At 43.6% G+C, this 22,590-nt stretch overlaps 1 protein-coding gene across 17 annotated transcripts in view; it reads left to right on the top strand.

Moving 5' to 3' along the window:
• LOC100577772 overlaps positions 1–22,590 on the top strand; it is a 39,391-nt gene that overhangs the window by 1,155 nt on the left and 15,646 nt on the right. For 6 of the 17 annotated variants that reach the window (XR_003305444.1, XR_003305446.1, XR_003305447.1 and 3 more), the window contains one exon: positions 15,515–19,150. Coding sequence is in view for 2 of the 17 variants with exons in the window: in XM_026443266.1 (XP_026299051.1) it covers positions 15,515–15,596 (82 nt within the window). In the remaining 15 variants the exon portion in view is untranslated. Of the gene's footprint in view, positions 1–3; positions 8,054–15,514; positions 19,151–22,590 lie in introns of those variants that run through there. The other 11 variants (XR_003305452.1, XM_026443267.1, XR_003305453.1 and 8 more) reach the window with 9 other exon arrangements.

The following is a 22,590-nucleotide window of genomic DNA, read 5'->3' as shown; positions in this document are numbered from 1 at the left end:
GGTGCCCTCTCCGAGTTGAGTAATTGGAACATGACCTCTGTCATCCCCCGCTGACCCTAAATGGTGAGCGGAAACGAGCTCGCTTCGGCGGGCGAGGATACGCACAAACCGTTGCCCAATCGCCATTGTTAGATTATGCGGATTCAGATGGACCATCCAGCGGCCTCCTAGTAGCCGGGTGGAGCGTGTTCTACGACGGGCGTCGGTTTTTGCGCTTTATTGTCCTCCCACGGATGATTTATGCTGATACCATCTGGACATAGCGCTTAGATGAGGCGGAAGATGGGGTGGGTGTAGTTTTCGCGATGAGAGGATTTTTGGAGATGCATTTTCGAAACAATTCGATATTTTATTTATTCTTTTTTTTTTTTCTGTAATTTTTAGATAATTCTATTTCGGTTTTTAATATCGATCTCTCTCTCTCGAGGCGAATTAATACTTGGGATATTTCGTTGGAACTTTCAATATTGCCACATTTTTAATTAAGTGTTCCGATGATGTCCATCGAGCCCGACGATCGATATTTCAGAGGTGGCCCAAGGAGGTCATTTTCTACGTTTCATGGTCCATCCGAACGCGTTACGAGGTAATAAAAAGGAAAGCCGCGCGAATCGGCATCCAATTAAAGAGACCGATTTATATCGTTAAAAAAATATTGGCCGTAAAACATCGGGTTACGTCAACGTTTAACGACGATTCCTCGCATCCTCTCGGTCCTTGTGTTTTTCAAGAAACACGAAAACGAGCAGAAAAGAAAAAATAGAAAAGGAACAAAAGAGTAAAAGAGAAGAACGAAAAGAGTTCGAGCGAAACGGCTTCGATTTTTTTATTACGATTCATTCCTTCCCCTTCCCCCTCCATTTTTCGATCGAACGTGTCGTAAAATATTCGCGTAACACGAGTGAAACGTGCAATTGCTCGAGTCGAAGGAATAATTTTGAATTTCGCAAGAAATTGGCCCTCTTTTTTTCGTGGAACACCTTCTGTCTGGTCTCGTCTCGGGGGGGATCGAGAATAACGGCGAGATTCGCCCACGCAGTTTCCAACCATGATCAAGGAACAATGTATAACAATTTCTTCATGGTTGTCTCGTCAAATCAAGTATTAGTCATCTGCCAGGAACGAGATTCAATGAATGTGTGTTGTGTATATGCTCGCCTCCTCCTCCTCCTCCGGACCTCCGCGGTTTCCGGTTTCCATTCCCTTTCCTGTGAATCCCGGCGTGGAAACGAGAGAGCCGTGTGTGTCTGTTGCAAAATTATCGCGAACACTGGAGCAATTCAATCGAGAGTTTGTTGCGAGTTTGTTCGATTCTCCGGGCTCGAGGTGAAAATCTATCCGATTGATAAATTGTGGGGTGTCCAAGATGACAGGGTTAACCCCTGCCTAGTTACCGAAACGTTTCAGCTTTGAAACGGTGTGGGATTATTAATTTCAGTTTTTCAGAAAGATCAAGTAGGATGAAATATCGGCGTAAAGGTGTATACGCGAATTTTTCAACATTATTAGCTTTCGTTGCATCGCATCGCTTTTCTGCAAATATAATTTGTCGGAGATGGGATACACGCAATAATTATATACACATAGAAATATATAAGTGACGGGTATTTTCAACATTGTAGGCGTCGGTATACGGTTCATTTTACTCCCATGCTCGTCAGATTCCAATTCCTCAGACCTTTCTGATGTGAGAATATCTTAAGGAGGTTATCCTGTACAGGATTAGTTACCTAAGTAAAGTATGCGCGCGATTGATTTGAAACAATAAGAGATATTTGTTGCATCCATTTTTATATATCTCTCTTTCGATGAAATGTATCACCTGTTTCATACAATCATCAGATATTCCTCGAAACTCGTTAAACCCGCTCCAAATTCCAATTTCAACAAATATTTCAAAGTAATTTCTCTTACGAATGATTCTCAACAATATTTCTCACCGACTAAGCACGTAAACGAGTGTGATTCGTCGACGTCGTACGAATCTTATCGAATCCGATCGTCTGGTTACGGTCGTACCATTTTTCACGTTTGATCGAGGAGAAAACGAGCGATCCGAGGCCCACCCGCGGTCGATTCCTCCACGATTGACGCAGGTTGATCCCGGAGAGGGTGGAAGCCTCGAGGAAGGGTATCGATCGCGGGGGCTATCGGTTCGCGGGCTGACAGTGCTCTCGAGGAGATATATATCTGGTGGGGTTCACGCGGGGGTAACTCAATTTGTAGTTACAAACGAGCATAATATGATAATGCTCGCCGCGCTCGCCCGGTTCAACCGACGGTATCGCATGGCCCATCCCCGCTTTGTTAGCCGGACCCACGCTTCCCTCCAGCTGCGCGCTGTCATTTGTTCACGTCTGTCAATACGTCACTGATCGGGTACACCGCTGCCTCGTTGGGATGCCCCGTCAAGGCCGATTTTCGAGCCACGAATTTCCGAGCGTGAAATTCGGAGAGGAATTCCTCGACCCCGATCTTCGATCGGATTTCTCGCTGTTGTAACTCGTGTAATTTCACGTTGTATAAATTGTTAGAAATAACCAATTATTACATTGTTGAGATATTGGACAGGTATAAAATTTCATATCTTCATTTCATTCTCCAATTCTGAGACAGGTTATGATAAGGTTAATTCATTGAACCTTAAAGGTTCCTTAAAGGAAGGTGGGGAGGTAGCATTGGCACGATTGGCAAGCTTCTCCAATTCTGAGATAGGTTATGATGAGGTTAATTCATTGAACCTTAAAGGTTCCTTAAAAAAAGGTGGGGAGGTAGCATTGGCACGATTGGCAAGCTTTTCCAATTCTGAGATAGGTTATGATAAGGTTAATTCATTGAACCTTAAAGGTTCCTTAAAGAAAGGTAGGTAGCATTGGCACGATTGGCAAGCTTTTCCAATTCTGAGATAGATCATGATAGGGTTAATTCATTGAACCTTAAAGGTTCCTTAAAGGAAGGCACAGATTCAGCTTATATATACCGATCAACTTGAAATTAATCGCACGTACGATCTCTGGTTTCTTAATTATTATCTAATTAATTTAGAGCCGAAAGAATTATATATTGTGTTGGTTGGAGGGAACGTGTTAACAGATCGCTTCGCTCGATCTCGAGGGAAATATCATCGCCTACGGTACGATCGCAAAACACCGCTAATAACGCGTGTAACGCGCGTTCCCTTGTTGATCAAACGGCGGGGAAAAAGGGGTCCGCTTTTACGCATAAATCACGGGGCGCGTGTATCCGCGCGATTATATCGTGTGTTGTGCGCGATTCGAAAGTATACAACGCTTGTCAAATTGGCTAAACGGTTAATAATACGCGGCTATGATACCACTTTCCGTTCCCTCCGCCTGCTTTCCTCGCGATTTCGCCCGTGAGGTTGGTGCCGCCGCCGGGCAAACTCTGCCTGGTACGCGTGATTTAAGGCGCGTCGTAAATAGATAATAATAAATCGGCATCGTGGCGCCCATTTGCTTCGGGACCAATTTGTTAGGATCGCTCGGCCTCGCGACCCGAATATATACACTAGGATGCCACGCGGCTATTTTTCAACCGGCCGACCCCTGATTTATTTTGGCACGAACGAGCGCCGCGGGCGGATTACGTGAACCCGCTCGGGGAACGCGCTCGCGGGATTCTCGCGCTTTCTTCTCTTCAAAGAGAATCAACGTTTCGGACTTGTTTTATTCTTTTTAATCACGAGCGAATTTGCAGCGATAATGACGAGTTATTCCCCGAGTCGAAGCGAGAGGAAAGAATTAGAGAGCCAATGAATCATCTAGACGAGATCGAAAAGCGATAGTACGTGAAATTTCTCTTCATTTTCCTATTCCTTGCCGCGGAAGAGATAAGAAAATGGAAGTTCTTTTGCACCTTTGATAGTAAGCAAACGATTTTTCACTACTCTCTAACATCTTTGATGATTCGAAGTGGAATCGAGATGATAATATCGTGTCATCCTTGGTATTTTTCTTAAATTGAGGATTAAGATTGCTTGAATTGATCTAGGAGGAGAGAAGGACTTTGATTCCGCTCTTCGCGCGGTTGGTATTTTTGGAAACGAGCAGGTGGTCGATTGGATGTTTGCTTTCTTCTTCTTCTTTTTTTAAATCTTTCGATAATTCCTTTATCGACGGTTAAACCCCGATTGACACGATGTGTCAGTCTCATCTACCTTGTTAAACGTTTCGCAAGCCACGATGTAATTTGACTTCTTGAGCAAAGTGCTAAATATCAGCTGTCAACTGGTTTTCGAAATCTTCAATCTTCGCGTATACCCGTTTTATTAAAATCGATACGTGGGTTTAGTTATTTAATTCTTTGCTCGTATCATCTATCGGAAGAGAAAGAAGAAAAAGTGGATGCATATAATAACCCTTTGAATTAATATATTCAAACACTGTGAACGTGATCAAAAACTGATAATCTTTCCGAATATCGATACTTTTCCCTCCGCATTACAACTAATGATTCCTTGGACTATCCGCCTAAAAGAACTATTCTTCAAATTAACGCATTCAACGCAACGTCATCCTCGAGCAAGTATAATTCATAGAAAGCGCATCCTGCAACAAAGAGGACGCGACTATTCACAGATATCGGACAATACTCTTCACCGAAAACAAAAAGAGTGTCCATCCGCGAATCCCTTTCGCTCCTTTTCAACACTTTTCAACGCCCGATGAAATCGATGACGATATCTAGTCGAGCTATTAGCACTTCCCCACGCCCCCCCTCCCATGCTCGTTATCATTATCGGCTGACAATCCTCGGCAAGGATTTTAATTCGTGATTTCACCTCGTGGCCACTCGAGCTCTCGACTACGGGCCGTACAAGGAAGCAATCACGGTGAAACGTTAAAATTGACACGGGTCGCGAAGTTGCAACGAGAATAGAGACGGCGGTATACACACGAAGGCTCGCACTTCTTCGTTACAATCGGGATTTCACGCGCCTATTCGATCCTCGTCGATCGTTCGACACGGCTCGCGCTTACTCGCTTGCTTATTCTCGCCAATCCGGATCCGACAATCCGGCAAAGATTAATCCTTTTAGAAAACTGCCAATCGAGATAATGGAACGGCTCACGGCGCCGCCGACTTTCGGATTCGTTTATGTGTAACGACACGGTGAAATTTTCATTTTTATCACACGTTCGTATCGTGTTCGTGTTTATCGGTTCGCATTCGTTTGTTATCCGGCCAATGGACAATGCTCGAAGGGTTAGTAGATCCTTCGTTTCCGATTCGATTCGCGATTTACGACGATTGACGCGAGGCCCGACTACTTCGTTACACATCGTTAAGCCGAGGTTGCTCCTGAGGCGCTTTCACGAGGCGGCTTAGGATGCTCGATACGTGAAATCTTATCGTCGTAAACAAATCATCTGTCGATGAGGATCTCGGCTCCTGTCTCCGGTATATGTGTGTATATATATATATATAGGTGTTCAACTCAATTATATCGGCATATCGATTCCGGATTGCGAATAAATGGCGTTGGGTACAGGTCGTTCTGATTGACTTGAAAGCTGTGCGTCGATGAAAGTGGTATATCAAAGGATGAGCAACAGGATTTATTCATTTTCCTAGACAAGTGTGGAATTGGTTTCGTGGTACTTGTCAGTTGTTGTTGTTGTTTTTCTTGTAATGAGAATAATTGGGAGAGAGATTTGTATCGAGATACGATTGTTGAAATATAATTGATGGAATCGTTCGAAACGTTTGCGTATAAAAAGTATTCAATTTTTCTTTTATTATTATTTATATTATTCGTATTGAATTCATCCGTGGAAAAAATTGGCAAAACGAGATATTATTATTGGACTTACTTTTCCACAATTCCTTTCCATTCCACCGACGATTTGTAACGAACCTTGCGGTTCGTTCTTCGATCTCGATACACCTTGGAAGACCTTTAACAAGAGAAAAGACAGGGGAATAGTGTGTATCCCTGTAACAGTTACGAGTGGTATACGCGTTATAATCTGAAACGCGACGATGTAGCCGCGACTCTCTCTAATAAAGTTGTCGCGAGTAGGTTTCACATTGTGCTGTCGGTGGGGACATTAAAAGGAAGAAGTCCGCAGGTGCCCGTCCTCTCGACAGCATCCAAACTCCAGGGTTTACATGGTGGAAACGCATTTATAGGATCGCCTTTATGGCGCCTCATTTCGAAGCTGCTGCTCGTCTACTCGACGAATGTGATTCTCCGTGCCTCGAGAAGAGGATGCACACGTTCAGAATGGAAGTCCAGAAAGAAAACTTGTTAGTAAGTGACATGTTGATACAGGGTTCAAGTTGTTATGTAATTTGGAAAATTTATTATTGGATAGGCGCGATATTATATAGGGTGTTAATATTCTTGTGGAATTTTTTTTCGATTCAGGAACAAAGTTAATAAAAGTTGGCCAAGCTTGTTTGCAATTTAATAAATAAACCGACAATTTTACATTATATTAATTTATGTTTACATTTGTTTCAGCTTCTAGAATCGAAGATATCCGAATCACGAATGAAACGATAAAATTATTACATCTAACTCGAATAGAGGTCACGAATTAATCTATTAATTTTTTCGAAATCAGCGTAAATGAAAATCGCAAGAGAAATATATCGATCGGAGGTTAACACGATTCTTAAAGGATCCTCTTAATTGGCCCTTCCCCCTAATCGATTGCAAAAATCGTTTCTTTCAGGTTCTTCTCGAGTAAACATCGAGTTGCAACGAGTTCACGATCGTTGAGGCGGATCGTTAGAGACAATCGTCGCGTCTATCGATCATGTTACGAGCACCGGCTCGTCTATCGATCATCTCGCAGAGCACGAAACGGATCGTCTCGTTACAATATCGAGGGAAAGAGGCACTTGTGTCGGCAGCTTCGAGCTCACGAATTGTCGTGGCTTGTACCGTTAATGGCGAATTACTTGTCATCCCGCCATTTTTATATTTATCATCGACCCGGCAAGTTCAGCAAAGACGGTTCTCGAGTCGACGTGCGTAGCGGAGGTCGACTTGGGTTAAGGAGAAATTTTTAGTGGAATTATTTACGATCGAACTCTTACGAGTGCCTCTCCTTCCTTAATTAGGCACCGACACGTAGAATACGTTAGAAAGTGTACAATAAATGTCTGATTGCTTCACGACCCGTAAACTTCTCTCGGATATGTACGCACCAGTCTCGACTAGATAGTCTTCCATCGGTAAAAATTCGTTCTTAACGAAAGGAAAATTGTGTTAGATACACTATTGATTTCATTTATATTCATACACGTTGGAATATACGGGCGAATATAAGAGTTATTCACAATGGAATATCCAGAAGGGAGAGGAATCGAAAACACTTGTACCGATCAATGACTGATGAATATTCAAACGATTCGACTTTCATTTTCAATTTTAGTTTCAATTTACAAGAAGCTTTCTTCCTTCTCCATCATTTAATTCCTTTGCATTGCTCGACAAATTCCTCGAAACTTTCTTGCATTTATAAAACGCTCAACAAGGAATTAAATTAGCGGAACGAGATTATCTTAACATTTCAATTCTTCAAATTATTAATTCATTTTATCGAAGAAAAGTATCACTCGAAAGTGATACTTACCAATACTCAAACCATATTTTTCACCTATAAAATCCCGTCGACGAAGTGCAAAGTGAATCGAATTAACGGGGGTGCAGGGATAAGAGTCTCTTTATCGAGGATTATTTGGCCAATAATTCATCACCGCCCCGGTCCCCGCCTCATTTTCGCGGCACGGGATGCTCGATCACGCCTAACGGCATCGCATCGGCGTAAATACGTTGCGTAATTAATTTCGCGCCGCTAGCCGCTTCGCCATTATATATTTATAGCGGTGCATTAACCCCGATGTGTTTTATACCGCCGCTCGGCATCGTTCCTCCTCCTCGCCTGCAAAAAAATCGTTCGACGCCATTGCAAACAAGAGGAGATCCGCGCTCAACGGATCCATTACGCCGAAACAGGAAGGAGGGACGCGATTACGAGAGGGGTCGGGCGAGAAGATATCGATAGAGGGTCAGCTCGAGGTTAGTTAGCGCACTTTCTATTTCCTCCTTTCTTCCTCGCCCTCTTCTTATCTTTAAAGCCTGTCCTCTCTCCCTCTCTCTCTCGCGGCGTAGGCGTAGGATGGATTTTCTGGAACCTCGTGCGGCACCACTGTGCGGACCACTGACTGCGCACAATTAGGACTGGGCGCAGAACGAATTCATCTTCGTTGGATAAGCGAGACGCCGGCAAGTTCGGCACGATCGATTATCAATCATTCTACCGCGATATCCACGACTCGCGCTCGAGAAAAGGGAGAAAAAAAAAAAGGTGGAACCTCTCTCTGGTTGGGGTGTGAGAGAGAGAGAGGAGGGAGAGGGTGGAGGGGCCGCGGGGTATCCACCCCCGCAGAAGAGCTGGCTTTCGACGTTTCCTGATGGACGTTTCCAGTGTGCCCCACGGGTACGAACGATTGGGATAAAGTGGCTGTCGGGATTTATAATGATGGGCGAGCTGAATTTTATCGAGCGCCCCGGAAACTCGATCTCTGCTGTGATTTATCGTGGCGTGTACATTTTCTTTTTTTTTTAAAGGAGGTCGTGAGACTTTTCGAAAGTGATTTTCGACGAGGCTTCTTTCGGTTTTGATGGAGGCGAATCTAAGAAGTTTCAAAGATTAATTTCCATCTCGAAAGAGAGATAGAAAAGAGGAAGATTTTATAAAGATCTTCAGCATTATTATTCCATTAATTTATCAATTAAATATAAAAGTTGTAAAGCTTTGGTTCGAGATATATTTCGATGAGATTAAATTTGATAAAATGAATTGTGAATTTGTTTAAAATTTGGCGAGAATTCTTGGTTCGATTGGATATTTTCCCTTTACAATTTATTTGATGATGCATTTTTTTTTTTTTCATCGACGTTATTTTCCGATTGAGAAATCGGCATCGATATTTATGATCGGTTTCCCAGCAGAATGATATTTTCCAACGTATCTTGGAAAAACTTGAAAACAGGATTACGCGTAACGTGGTACGCACGTTGGCTTGATTAATGGCGGCTTTCCAGGTATACGGAAAAATCTCACTTTATAAATGTAAATTAGCTAAATAGTGAGCGGTCGATCCAATCCACCAGTTGGAGGAGTAATCCTTGAGCAATCGTTGCATCTTCACCAGACCCAACGGTGCGCAAACCCGTTGAATCTCGAATAGGAAAAATAGTGGGGAGGAAGTAGAATACGTGTAACGAACGACCATTGTACGAAAGATTAACGTCACAACCGCGGAATAGAGACGAGTTGATTACTTACGTACGCAAATTGAATATCGCTAGTTTCATGGAAGATGGATAAATCTTGTACACTTTGAGCCACCTTTATTCATGACCGAAAAGGAAGTTTATACCGACCAATCTGTAACTGATCAACTCGAATGAATATGGTGAATATTGGAATCGATAGTGAATAGATGGTGTACATTCAAACGATAATTTATACATTCAGAAAATATTGCTAGTATCATGGATTTATATGAAGTCCAATTTAATTATTTAACTATCGTTAACTATCCTCCGTGCGAGTATCGCGCATTAATTAATCGTATCACTTTTTAAGCACCGTTTTCTTTCGTAAATATATCCCTGTTTATTTTTATTATCTTCTTCGTATATATCACGTACAAAATCTAAAAACTATCTGCTTTTAACAAATAAGAATCGTGATAGTATACGAGTCACGTGGAAACTAACTTTTTAAGAAGTTAACATTTAGGAGAAGAATATTTCATCGTATATATTTTTATATTCTTTCGTTCCAATATTGTCTCATATAATAAACTGGCACACTGAAACAATTTCTAATCCAAAATGATATCATGGAATCATAATCATATCAATCAGAATCGTATATCCATCGATTGGATATACGATTCTCACCCCTTTTAATCGAAGAGTGACAAACATCTGTCTCGAGCGGCAGAATAGGCGCGAATTAATGCCGATCGGAAGCTTTGTACCTAGCTGCCTGATTGTAATCACCTGCTGGCCAAGTTACAGTGCATTTACGTAAGTAAATGACACGCGGATTTGCCCGCGAGCCACGGTCCACGAGAAATAGAAAAAGAGAGAATCGTCGGAGAGGATCGCCGTGCCGATGTCATTGTACCGGTTGATTTATAGCTCGTATGCTCCGTCGCTGTTGGAAAATCGTTTGCGTTGCGCAAAATTTAATAAAGCAATCCACGCATCGACATCTTCTTCTCTCCACGTGGATCCACGGGGATCGATGAAAGCAACTTGGGGGGATCCTCGCCTCGATAATTGCGCAACACAGATCCACAGTTTCGTGATCGTCATAGGAAAAAGTAGCGTGTTCTGAAGGAGAGGGAGGGAGGAATGGAAGATCGTTGTGTGTATCTGATACATAATATTGAACGGGGAACGGCGAGTCGATGTTCGCTGATAAACGCGATGTCGAACTTTCTGACGTGATGATCAATTAAGATGAGAGAGGGTGCTGATAGAATGCAGCTACACCCCTGGCTTGCAGTCATGAGACGTTCCAAGATTGCGTGTAACGAGATTAAAATTTATTAGACAGCTGTTATTTGATTTTTATATATATTGTGATGGTTTTACTTTAATTCGTAATTTGTCTTACTTTTGTTGAATGAACGATGTTGTGAAGTCTCAGAGACGTAAAAAGAATTCGATATTATCAAGTATAAATTTGTTTCGGAGATATATGAATTAAAATATCTTTGTTACATATTCGATTTTTATATTTGATATCGTTTATGTTATGAATATCTATGATTCTAAAGTTTTATGTTGTTGTAAAATGAAATCGAAGGATGTTTAAAATTTTTGAGAAATCAGATCTATCGATACCATTCTCTTTTATATTATATGATTAATATTGATAAGTTTGAAGATTTATTAATTACACAAGATGTGGAGTTTTATATTCAATGATAAGATTAAGGTTCGAAATGTAATTTACTGTAGCTTTCATAGCGTATAAACCAGATTAACTTACTCTTATGATGAACTCATTAATTCAACTCGGTATATGTAGTGCATCCGGGGCAATGGTTGTGTACATTAGACGCAATCAGGTCCATCAAATCGCAAGGAATCCATCAGAAATGAATAAAATTTCTCGGGGGAGCATCAGGTGACCTAATTGAACTAGGAACATTATGCACCTGGAATGCATTAGGGTATTCAAAACGGCCATGTCACTTACTTGGACTTGATTACTTTAATATTATCTTACTTTTACATTAGATTTATATTCCAACTGATTCGGACCGAATAATTTCATTCTAATTTTTTTATTATTCATAAATGTAATAATTTTCGCGAAAAGTAGGTTCGAAATAAAAAGAGACTATATAAGAAATTATTCCATCTTCTCTGACCTTCTTCTTTTCTTTCCGCGTTATTCCATTACACGTTTAATTTTCTCGATTGGAGGAAAATGGAATCTTTTCGAGGATACATGCATCGTACCAACAAATGACTTGACGCTTCCGTCAATATGGTCCGATAAATAAAGATAGGTCGGTATAATCGACATAATGAGTATCGAAACATCGATAGAGTCGTCGTTTGTCCCCGGGCCGGGAAACAGTGATAATAGTCAGGATTAATAAATCCTCTTTTCTACGGTCATCAATCGCCGCCGCGCCGGTTGGCGAGGCACGGATTGTTAACACGTTCCTACCTCCAACATCCACGATAGAAATATCACTCTCCCAGGCGAGATACGATAGGTGCGAGGTTTCGTCTTTTTCTTCTCCTTCTTCCTTCTCCTCCTCCTCCTCTTCTTCTTCTTCTTCTCCTCCATCCTCTCCCTCTCCCTTTCCTCCTCCTCCCCCTTCTTCTTCTTCTTCTTCTTCGATAATCCGCGTTTAGACGCGATAGCGGTAGTCGTCTGCGGCTCCCAGCACGCGGACGTTCTCGCTTGACAAATGATCGCTTGGCCATTCGATTCGTACGCTTTCTACCATGCTCCTAGGCCGCGTCGCGTACGCCTGTGACGCAACGGTGAAACGAGCCGCGACAATGACGCCTCCACCTTCGCCGACTCACACCCGTACTCTCACACCTTGTCTCCATCTCGTCCCCCCATCCCCCGTGGGACTGCGGGGGAGAATAGGCGATGTGTATTGCGTGTCTCGTTCGAATATGACCAGGATAGGACGATGAAATATTCCCGCGGGGAGGGTAAATATCCATCACGAGCGGTGAGATATTTCGCGAGAAGAGAATAATCCCGAGGAGGAGTTTTTCTAATCTCCCTCTCCAAATAACACAGTGCAAATACGTTTCGACCGCACGATCAAAGGGGCAAACGACGGGAAGGGGTTCCATTAAAAAGTTGTCAGAAGCTCTTCTGCATCTGCGATTCTCCCCCCTCCGGCGATGTCACTGATGCGTTGATGTTTTTCTCTGTGGCGCGTCTATACACACACACGATAATATACCACGGGGCGAAGCTGATATAATATAACGTTCCGCGAAAATCGTTACTGCGCCAGGACGATTTGCATACAGGCTGGTCGTTATCCAGGGACCGAACGATCTCCACGCGGGGGCGGAGTCTCCAATTTTGCGCCAACAGCTCATCCGGTCCAAGAGAGGGCCCCTCGTAATCGTGGTGGCAAAAAAGTTATTACGTTTTTTGCCCGGGACGTTCAAGATTAAAAACGGCCGGGAGCGTTGTAATTGCGTGCGACGGTGGCGCCGCGCCCGGTGGCTGCTACCGGGCATCGAGGGGGCTCCTTTCTCCCTCCCCCGTGATCCCCCGGGCGAACGGAATATCATTCCGCGAGGACGACTCGGAGCAGATCCCCCGGGCACGACCGCGCAAATTATAGGCCAGCCAGAGAGGCAGCTTCTGTCGAGGAAGCCGGTCGAAACATGGCGAGAACGTGCCGCCGGAAGTCGGATGGACGTCGTGAAATAATCATGGAAAATAAGTTGGAGTTGATTTCGAGTCGGTTAATTTTTAATTGGTAAAATTTTAGATGGAAAACGATAAACGTAAATAGTTTTGCTGATTCCCGATGTATCTTCTTATAAAGAATATCTCGAAGTGTTATCGAGTATAATTTGATTCTCTTATTGTAACGAAGATGGCGAAGGGGTTCTCAATACTTTGGACTCGAACAATCTTACAATTAACTTAATATATTGGCTAATAAGAGTAATATTCCACAGTTTCGCGTGGAAGGAAGGAATTATTCATAAAGCAATAGCTGGACCAATACCGCGGCACGCGATAACACAAAACTTGCCGCTCTGCGAGCGCTGTTGATCATCCTCGATCGTTATTCCGGTCAACGATCGCGCGGCCAATGTAAGTCGCGTTTATTTCAGGATTATCGTCCGATCAACAGTCTGTCCATCGTAATTCCGCGCGCGCGACACGTGAAGCCGCGATTGTCCGCGCGACCGCTGGCTTCGGGACAACCGGGCGAAAGGTGAAAGAGGGAACGGTGTTGGAACTCTCGAGAGCAGGGATGCGACAGGCAGGGTGGGAGGTCGTGGCGCTGCTGGTTGAAAAAGAAACTGCAAATTTTCACCGGGCCCCGCTCCTTTACGTAATATGATTTTCAATTGCACACGCCCATCACGTATCACGCCGCCTTTCTATTCATATAATCCTGGCCGAGGGACGGGGCAAGGCGCGTTCGATTATCGAAGCTGCAGCCACGGGAGAGGAGGCGCTCGGCCATAATACCAACATAGGCCCCGGATTTCTTAGTGGGGTATGCATTATAATGCATCTACAATGCACAAGCGGCACATCAAAGCCAACTACGTGAGCGACTATGTAGCCGTGTACGGGCAATAGCAGGGAGAGACTATGCTGCCGATACGAGAATACCATCTAATGGCCGACGACCGATCCATCCGCCTTCGATCCTATTCTTTCCCCGCTTTTTTCCGTGACTTCCTTTTCTCTATGCTCCTTCCGGAATTCTATCAATTCTCATCGTGTAAACTTGATACGCTGAATAATCAATCAAAGATCGATTATCCCTGGGATATACGAAATCCGGTTGCTCGTACAAAAATTGTCGAAAGATATTTATTACTTTTGCAACGAAGTAAGGAAAGATGTTAATAACAAAACTTGATATGTTACTCAAGTCGGCCATTTTGAATAACACAAGAATATCTATTTGTCGGTTGAAGAATTTTAACATTTTAATTCTTCTGAAGAATCAACTCGTCTCGAGATACGATCAATAAACTCGATCGATGGTCGCGCATAATTTAAAGCGACACATACTCGAGGGATCGCGAATATATCTCTCTCGGACGGAGGCGCGTCAAGGCTCGAAGAAAAGATCAGGGGGCTCTGTTACACGTCGCCCACAGACGGAAGAGCCGCACAGGCGTCGAAGCGAGACGACCCGAGCCGATAACGCTCGACTGAGACGGGAACAAAGGGGATCTCGATCCATCCGCGCGCCCAGTGACCCAATACCGCGCGTACCGATCCGCGCTGGGAAATGCTCGACAGAAACGATCCCGCGGAATTCGCAGACGAGCACGCCGACACGATCCACGCAGGCCGAATCCCTGCGCCGCATATCGCCGCGTAGCCGATTCAATCACAAGTGGCGCCACGAGGCGAGGAAGGCGAGGGGATGATGCGCGAAAGAGAGAGATGCTTTTGCACGGAAAAAGGAAAGGGCCTGGATGCGTTGGCGTTCGGCTTCCATAACACGGTAGCGGTGTATTGGAGCGACGTGCGGGCGCAACGATCACGAACAAAGAGAGAGAGAGAAAGGAAGGGAGGGGAGGAACTGAAACGAACGAATGAAATAACAATCCGTTCCGGCGGCTGGATCATCCCAGGCGGCGTGTGCTAACTAATGGCATTCAAAATTAGTCCTAGCCGCCGCGAAATTATTGAAACCTGATCCCGAACGGGCGGTGGACGTTCAAGGACAAGCGTGTGGACCAAAGTTCCCCGGTGAAGACGCGGCCCACGGTAGCCAGGGCCGTTCCTCGCGACCGCAATTGCGGGGCCCTCCCGGCTTCGATATTAGTTTTCGACGTCCCACGTCTCGGACCCTCTTTTCTGCCCCCTCCAAGAAGAAGGGACTGCGTTGCAGACCACTCTCTAGGCCGACCCGTCGTCGCGAAAACGTTTAACTGGTTATTACGGTTATAGAGCGTGCGCGTATCCATAGTATCCTCGCGATAATCTATATTCGGTCTTTTTCACTTCCAAGGGACGATCCTTCCTCCATTATGGGGAGAGGGTAGACGTGGATGGAGCTGGGTTAGGTTAGTTTTCGCGTTCTGTTCCATTTGATTTTATTCTCCTCCTCCTTCTCCTCTTCGTTGCGAAAGAGGAGGAGGGAGAGAGAGAAACTCTTCCGTCGATTTCGTGGTAATAACGTCGAATGTAATCTTCTGGGGGCCAATCAGTATACTACTACTCCCCTCTCTATTCATTTATTTGTTCTGTTTCAGAACGATGGCGGAGGAGAGCGCGGAGTACGCGAAGGGGATGCTGGGATTGCTGCGAGGGTTATTAGCGGTTCATCGACAAGTAGTAATCTGTGTTAATTTATCTTGCCCTCATGGTATTGCGTGGTGTAATCTTTAAACATATTAACTTTTTCTTTTAATCAAATCTCGTTTCGATTATTGCATAGGAGGAATAATAATAATATTGTCTATTTTATTTATTTTGGATGAATAAATTATTTATCAATTAATAATCTAAACCCTGTTTAACTTCAATTGAAAATCGTGCCGTACTTGATGTTCTGATATAAAATACTGGTATTAAAAAGAAAAATTCAAAAATTGTTTCAATTATCCATGATCCGACAAATCAAAGAGTACAATATTAATTAATTCCTCCAAAATGAAAGCAACAGATTACGACAGATTTCACCCGGCTCCCATTTATCAACCGCTTCATTAACTTCTTCCCCAGCTTATCGATCCCCACGACGAATTCAAAAGAACCGGGCCTGAAACCCGATGATTGACTCATAACCCACTACACCTTCGATACGTTACACACAATTTCCCTGGCCAATAATTATACACTATAATTAGAAATCAAAGCTATTCACGGGGCGTTAATGATACTTCCGCGTCGCCGTGTTAAATTTGTTCCAGCCTCTGCCCTGCCGAGCAATATTTTCACGCGATCCGTGCCCTCTCGCCCTCGGCTCTAAACGAGCCCTTCTTCCTTCCCTTCCTGCCCTTCTTCACCGGTCAGGTCGAGACGTTTCTTTTTCTCTCTTCCTTTTTTTTTCGATGCCGCGTTCTAAATGCCGGTGATGAGATCATTTATCATACGTACGAAAACGCGAGTCTCCCTCCTGCCGTGGCCGGCATCACGCTTCCGCGCTTCGCTCGCCTCGTTCCCACGCGCGAGAGGACCCGAAGATCGGGACACGCGGGTCCATCTCGTACTCTAACGCGTCCTGCTTTTACTCGGAAAGCGGGGGATTTTCGTGAGGTCGACGAGCTTGTTACATGGAAAGCTTCTTACGGTAAGAAGCAAGGTATTTTCTCGTGTCGGAAGTTGTCGATTCGTCGTTGATTATTGACGTTATTTTGTAGGTTGCGGTAAGAAAGTCGAGGCTTGGTTTCGAAATTGTACGATATGTATTTTTACGCGCTGTTAGAAGACGGAGGTTTAACGAGTTATCAAGAATATTAAAAATTACTCTTACTTAGTCCAAGGCTTAAGAAAATTATTTCACTTTCGATTGTAAGGATGGGATTAAATTACATTCAAGGTTTCGGTATCTTTCATATAGAGCAGAAAATTTTGAAATTAAAATTAAGAGCGTGTACGCGTCGTGAAACGTTTCGACAAGGCGAGCATGAGAATTTGAGCGGCCGAGGATTGGATCGATTGGAAAGAATCGCCGTTATTACAGGGAACTTTCATTTGACTTTCATTACACGAAAGTTCATCGCATGCCGGGCGAAGCGCGCACGCGTTACGTAAACGCACACACGTTTGACCCGGACCATTTTCGAGCGATTAAGCCCGAGAAAGCACGACCGAGCTGGTTGCCGATTGTCTGGCTCGCCGCTGACTCTAATTAGTCACACCCGCGCGCAGGTGAATCACGTTCGCCGAACGGGTTGCCTGCCTCGAGGCTCCTCGCGTTTATTCGAGGAGAAAGCGCGCGATGCGTTCGCCGCGATTTCGCGGACAAAACGAATTCTAATGGCGCGAACGCGACCCGCGTTTCATCCACACGTGCGAAACGAACGGTGTTTATATTCGTGTAACGTGCACGGCTCTTGATGTTTACAGCCGCGGGGAGATCAGCCGTTTTAATTTGATTCGACGTGGATAGTGGTCAAAATCGTCGTTTCCAAGGTAAATAACGGGAGGAGAATAAAACAATTTGACAGAATTGTATACAGTGTTTCTCAACCATTTTTTCTCAACGTCTTCTTTCGAGAGATAGTCAAACAATCTCTTTCGATATTTATAGAAATTTGTTTATCGACATTGTGTAAATAACATGGATTACACTGTTATATAATCGCGAAAAGAACGCGATGATACGAAAGAATCAAGACAGCGCCTTGGCAAAGGGTATGTAGACCCCTGTTCCGGGGATCACACCCACGGACTTCTAATCTTCGTAAAGATTTTTTCCAACTTTTATGCGTTAAATCATCCTCAAAATTGAAAGATGAATGAAAAAAGTGAATGAATGAACCGCGTATGAATGTTAAAAGGATCAATAATGTCTCGATTAAAATTCCAAGACTCGAGGAGAAATTGTCTATTAACTAATTCAGGAAATTCCATTGTCGAAAAAATCGAAATACCTTGTTCCTTGTCGAGTCGTCAGAACTTCCACTGCCTACGCGAGGTTTCTTGGCGGAACCTCCGGGACAGTGCAATCTCAAATTTGTTTGAACGAATCCAAGCAACAGCTGGAACGAACGCTACAAGTAGCGGGCTCCGTGTGTCTCGCCCACGTGCGCCTGTTGAGGACGTTGAGGCTCGCGCCGCTGAATTTGCATAATGCGGAATCGAATTAATGGATTTAGAGCTGACGTCGATAAATATATCGGCACGAATTTGCTCTGACCCGTTCAACCGCTTTGATTAGGATGAATGTAGTCATTGTTCTCGCTTGTAAAATAATGAAAAATTTAAAAAAAAAAGATGAGAAAAAATAAAATTATCGTCGAAGAAACAGAAGAAAAGTGCTACATTAATCGATCGATTAGACATCTCCTTTGGCATCGACGTACCGAAATTCGGCATTAGTAAATTTCACCGTCATCTTTTATCGAAACGCATCAAAGCGGAACGTCAATTACGCGGCCGAGAGATGGGCCGAGATTGCCCGTGGAGCAGAAAAGCAAAACCTAGATGGCACCACCGAGATTGTTACCTCTTATTCGAACATTAGATTCCAACACAAGAGCGTAGTAATAAACGAAGAAAGGTGTTAGATACACCCATCTAGCCCCGTGATCCACCGTTATTCCTGCAGTCACGATGATCCTAACGCGGGTTTCCCATCGTTAAACCAATAAGTAGCAAAAAATATGGCAAACACAAACGCCGATAGCCAAATCCGGCTCTGTTAAAGTACGTCCACTAATGCGTACCGGGCTATAAACTTTCAAATACAAGTGGTAAATCAGCGAGGACGAGGTAAATAGCGAAGAGAGAAAGAACGGGAGGTGGAAAAAAATGAGGAAAGGTCGTGATAGGGAAATATCTCGGCGCGCTTCCATCCGCTTGTCCCGAAGCGCAAAGGCCCCCATTACTTGTGTCCACAATGTCGAGATATTAACCTGCTTCGGCTGAATGGCCACACGGTTCAGCTCGGCCCGGCGAGCTCCGGTTCGAACAACAACCTGTGGCAGCGAAAGGGTGGTGGAGGGGGGAGGAGGGGACAGATACGAGAAACGACCACACTTTGCTTCACCTTGCGCACGTCGTGCGGAGTCCACGAAGCTGTGCCACTTGTCCTGGAATTCTCAGGGACGAGCGGCTCGTCTTCCGCCTTCGACGGTTCCGCTGAAATTCTACGGACGTAGCTCCGTTTCGAGGGAACGGCTCGAGGTTTTGAACGAGTTTGACGGATTTCGAGGATTCGCGTAAGTATTCGCTTCGTCGATTCTCGATGCAGTTTTATCTGAGAGAGATACAACGTCAAAACTATCTATGTCTAAACAAAAGAAAATGATAATATCTAGGTATTTTTTTAAAAATACTGATAGTTTTAATATTATACCTCTCGTTTTACATATTTCACATTCATTTGTTTTTTGGTTAGAATTTTATTATTATTAATCATTGATGGATCAAGAGTGAAAAATTTTAGATACAAATATAAGGATTTATTGAATAATAATCTGTCGAAATCATTATATATATAGAATTCATGATCAGAATTCAGATTACAAATATTTGTTTTTCTAGTAGATTTCTAATCACATAAAAATATTTCCTTTCCTCGCCCTAATATTACGCCATTTATTATATTTGTACTTGTAGTTTCCCGTTAATCCCGTGAAAAACTGAAATGACACGTAGATCATTCCCACATTAATCCTAAAATACCGAATAGACCCGAGGGGGATGGCCGATACCTGGCCATATCCCTTAACATTCAAGAAAGAACAAGCACACTATCCAATAATTCAAGAACCAACATCGCCGTGGTACCTGCTCGAGGTACCTAACGAACCATTCCTCGAAATAAACTCTGCTCAAAATCTACACTGACCACTCGGGGAGAGGGAACCCCCTCCCCCACTTCACGATTCTCATAAACAAATGCCGTTTGTCGTGGGTCGGTCGAGAGTCGCCTTCCGTATTCGAGGGACGATCCTCTCGAATTCTGCAAACGTACTCCAGATGGTGGAATAAATAAGATCGGGCAGCGGGAGTCGCGGCAATTCGAGCAATTCCAGCCACGTGCACGTTCGGGATCAGGAGTGCAAGGAGAGGCGACGCACGAATACCCCGAGATATTTCCAAGTCGCGGAGGGGTACGCACTACGGCCGTCCAAACGAGTAGTAGGGGGGCTCGACTTCGATGCGTGAACTCGGCGTACTACTCCACGTGGGATGCGGAAAAATGCCGGCCAGTTTATTGGAATTCACTTTGTGTTACCGCACGCGGTTAGGCCGATAATGATCGTTCGACTGGCGGTCGACTTGTGCCCACGGCTCATTTTCCACCAAGCTCTCCTTTTCCGCCTTCTCTATACGATAAGCGCGTAATGAATCGCAATAGAATGTCCGAATTATCGGTATGTGGATCGGCGGGAGGATTGATCGATAGATCTGTTGTTATCGGGGAAAGGCGAGAACGGAACGTTTCGTGAATAGGCGGTGTGGATTTTCCTCGATTCTTTCGAGGTTAGTCGGTACGCGTGTAATTGATACACGATTGGCTATGCTGGCTGTATGTGGGTGATTTCTAGAATGTTTGAAATTTTAATTCTCCAACTCATTGACATGTTCACGAATTACGAAACAAATCGCTGCGAAGATAATTATTTTTAATCGGAATAGATGTGTGTTGTTCGAGTCATTTAATTTTTTGAAATTGTAAAAGTATTCAAAGACTTCTTATTCGATCACGTTACTACAATCTCGCCAGCGCGAAATTCCACGTTCGAAATATCCACAAGTCGAAATCACGACCACTACTATCGTAAACAAAATCGCATGCACACCTCGTTCCACGTAACTTGCGAGCTATCAGAGAGCCATCGTTGCGTCATACGGGCAGAGATGATCGTCCAATTACTTTATAAACAGTACATAAACTGTTAGCACGGAAAACCTCTCGACCAAAGATTCATCTCACGACTCGACTCGTTGTTTACTTTCTAACGAACGATAGAATTAACGCGAGCACGAAGGAACACGCCGTCTCTGATCCTCTGATTTTACGCCGGGTTATCGATCCTGGAACGATGCCGGGCTACGCGGGTGCACATGGCACGACAATGAGTCTACACGGCGGCCCACGCGAGCGCGACCGTGCTTTCGCAACGCTGCCGATAATAAGGATAATAACTCGATTTTATTGCCCACCTTTGCCCTTCCCTTACTCTCTTTTCTCTCTAGGAAGACATTTTCTATCGTGCCTCGACGCGACCCTCTTCGCACAATGCGCTCTCTTGTCGTTCCACTTATCTCATAATATACCATGGCATCGGTAAATGCAACCCTCAATATCGGGTAACGGGGCTATGGGAATTGGAGTAACGAAATTCGACTCATCGCACGACGTTTTTAATTAACAAAGAGGGCTGCCCTTTTCATCGATACGCGTTGCAAATAAAAGAATCGTGTAATATAACAAGAAAGAAATTTGTCAACTAATAAAGATTGTTTCATCTTATCGTAGAAAATATTATACCTACGTGTAACGGGAGTGTCCACAGTGTACATGGCATTTCAGTAAAACGAGTAAATGGAAGTTTCTTTGGCGAGCACGAGAAACTTAATGGTCTTGTTCAAAGTTGTAAACGAACATTGTGTAAATTCAACAACTGTTTCATTGATCACCACCTACGCTTCATAATTTCTTTTTCAACTGATAGCCAGTTCAATTTACAATATATACCGACGTGATACAACTCCGTTTCTCGCTGGTCGATATTTAAATCTTGTATCCTCGAAAACTACACCTTCTGAAATTGTATTCAACGATTTAACGTAAGATGTTGTAGCTTACTGTTTACTCAATGTAATACGAATTCTTCTCCTTCGTCAAATAATAATTAACGAATTTAAAAATCTATAATACATTTGGACCTCGTTGAATTCTCAATTAAATTTGAAAAGAGTAATTTTAAAAGCTACTTCAAGGATTGGATTGGAATATTTTGTTATTGTCGCCAGGAATGCTCGAGCACGCGTGGAAAGCATCGAGGTGAAACCTGGATGCACCGAAAAGGGTCAAATAAGAGGCGCGCGTCACACGCCAGCATTTACGATGACCTAACAATGCATTCTGTTACGGGCAAAGAGAGGCGTAAATATGCTGGCTGCATAAACGACCGAGGCACACGGCACGCTCGTCCATGCAAACTCGACCTCGATTTTCCACCGACACGATAAACTTGCATCATCGTAAAACATTTTCCAGCGTGACACTTTATAGTGCACTCAATCCGCGTTAAATTTCGCGAGATTTCCTCGAGATACTTGAACGCCTCCTATCTGGATATCGATGAAGTTGCCACCAGGATTGGAAACTAAAAATAGCACGTTCGATTTCTTGATCGTATTCTTACGATCAAGTTCCTTTCGTTTTTATTTATTTTTTTTTTTTTTTTACGGAATTATTTTATCATCAGCTCGAGAAATTATTTGTTTCGTAAGTCAATGAATTGGACAATTGGGTTAATTTAAAATGATATTCCTTTTTAGAAATGTTTGGATTTTAATTCTCAACTGATATCTCATAGGCATCTACAGTAGTTAGGTTTATTAATACCGTCTTAAAGTTGTATTAAACGCAACAATAAGTAACAATAATACGATGCCATAGGCATCAGTCGCGGAATCTGTT

Source organism: Apis mellifera, linkage group LG10 (assembly GCF_003254395.2).
Source record: "Apis mellifera strain DH4 linkage group LG10, Amel_HAv3.1, whole genome shotgun sequence".
Taxonomy (NCBI): domain Eukaryota; kingdom Metazoa; phylum Arthropoda; class Insecta; order Hymenoptera; family Apidae; genus Apis; species Apis mellifera.
Note: the sequence above shows the minus strand (reverse complement) of the source record. Positions and strands in the feature narration are given on the sequence as shown.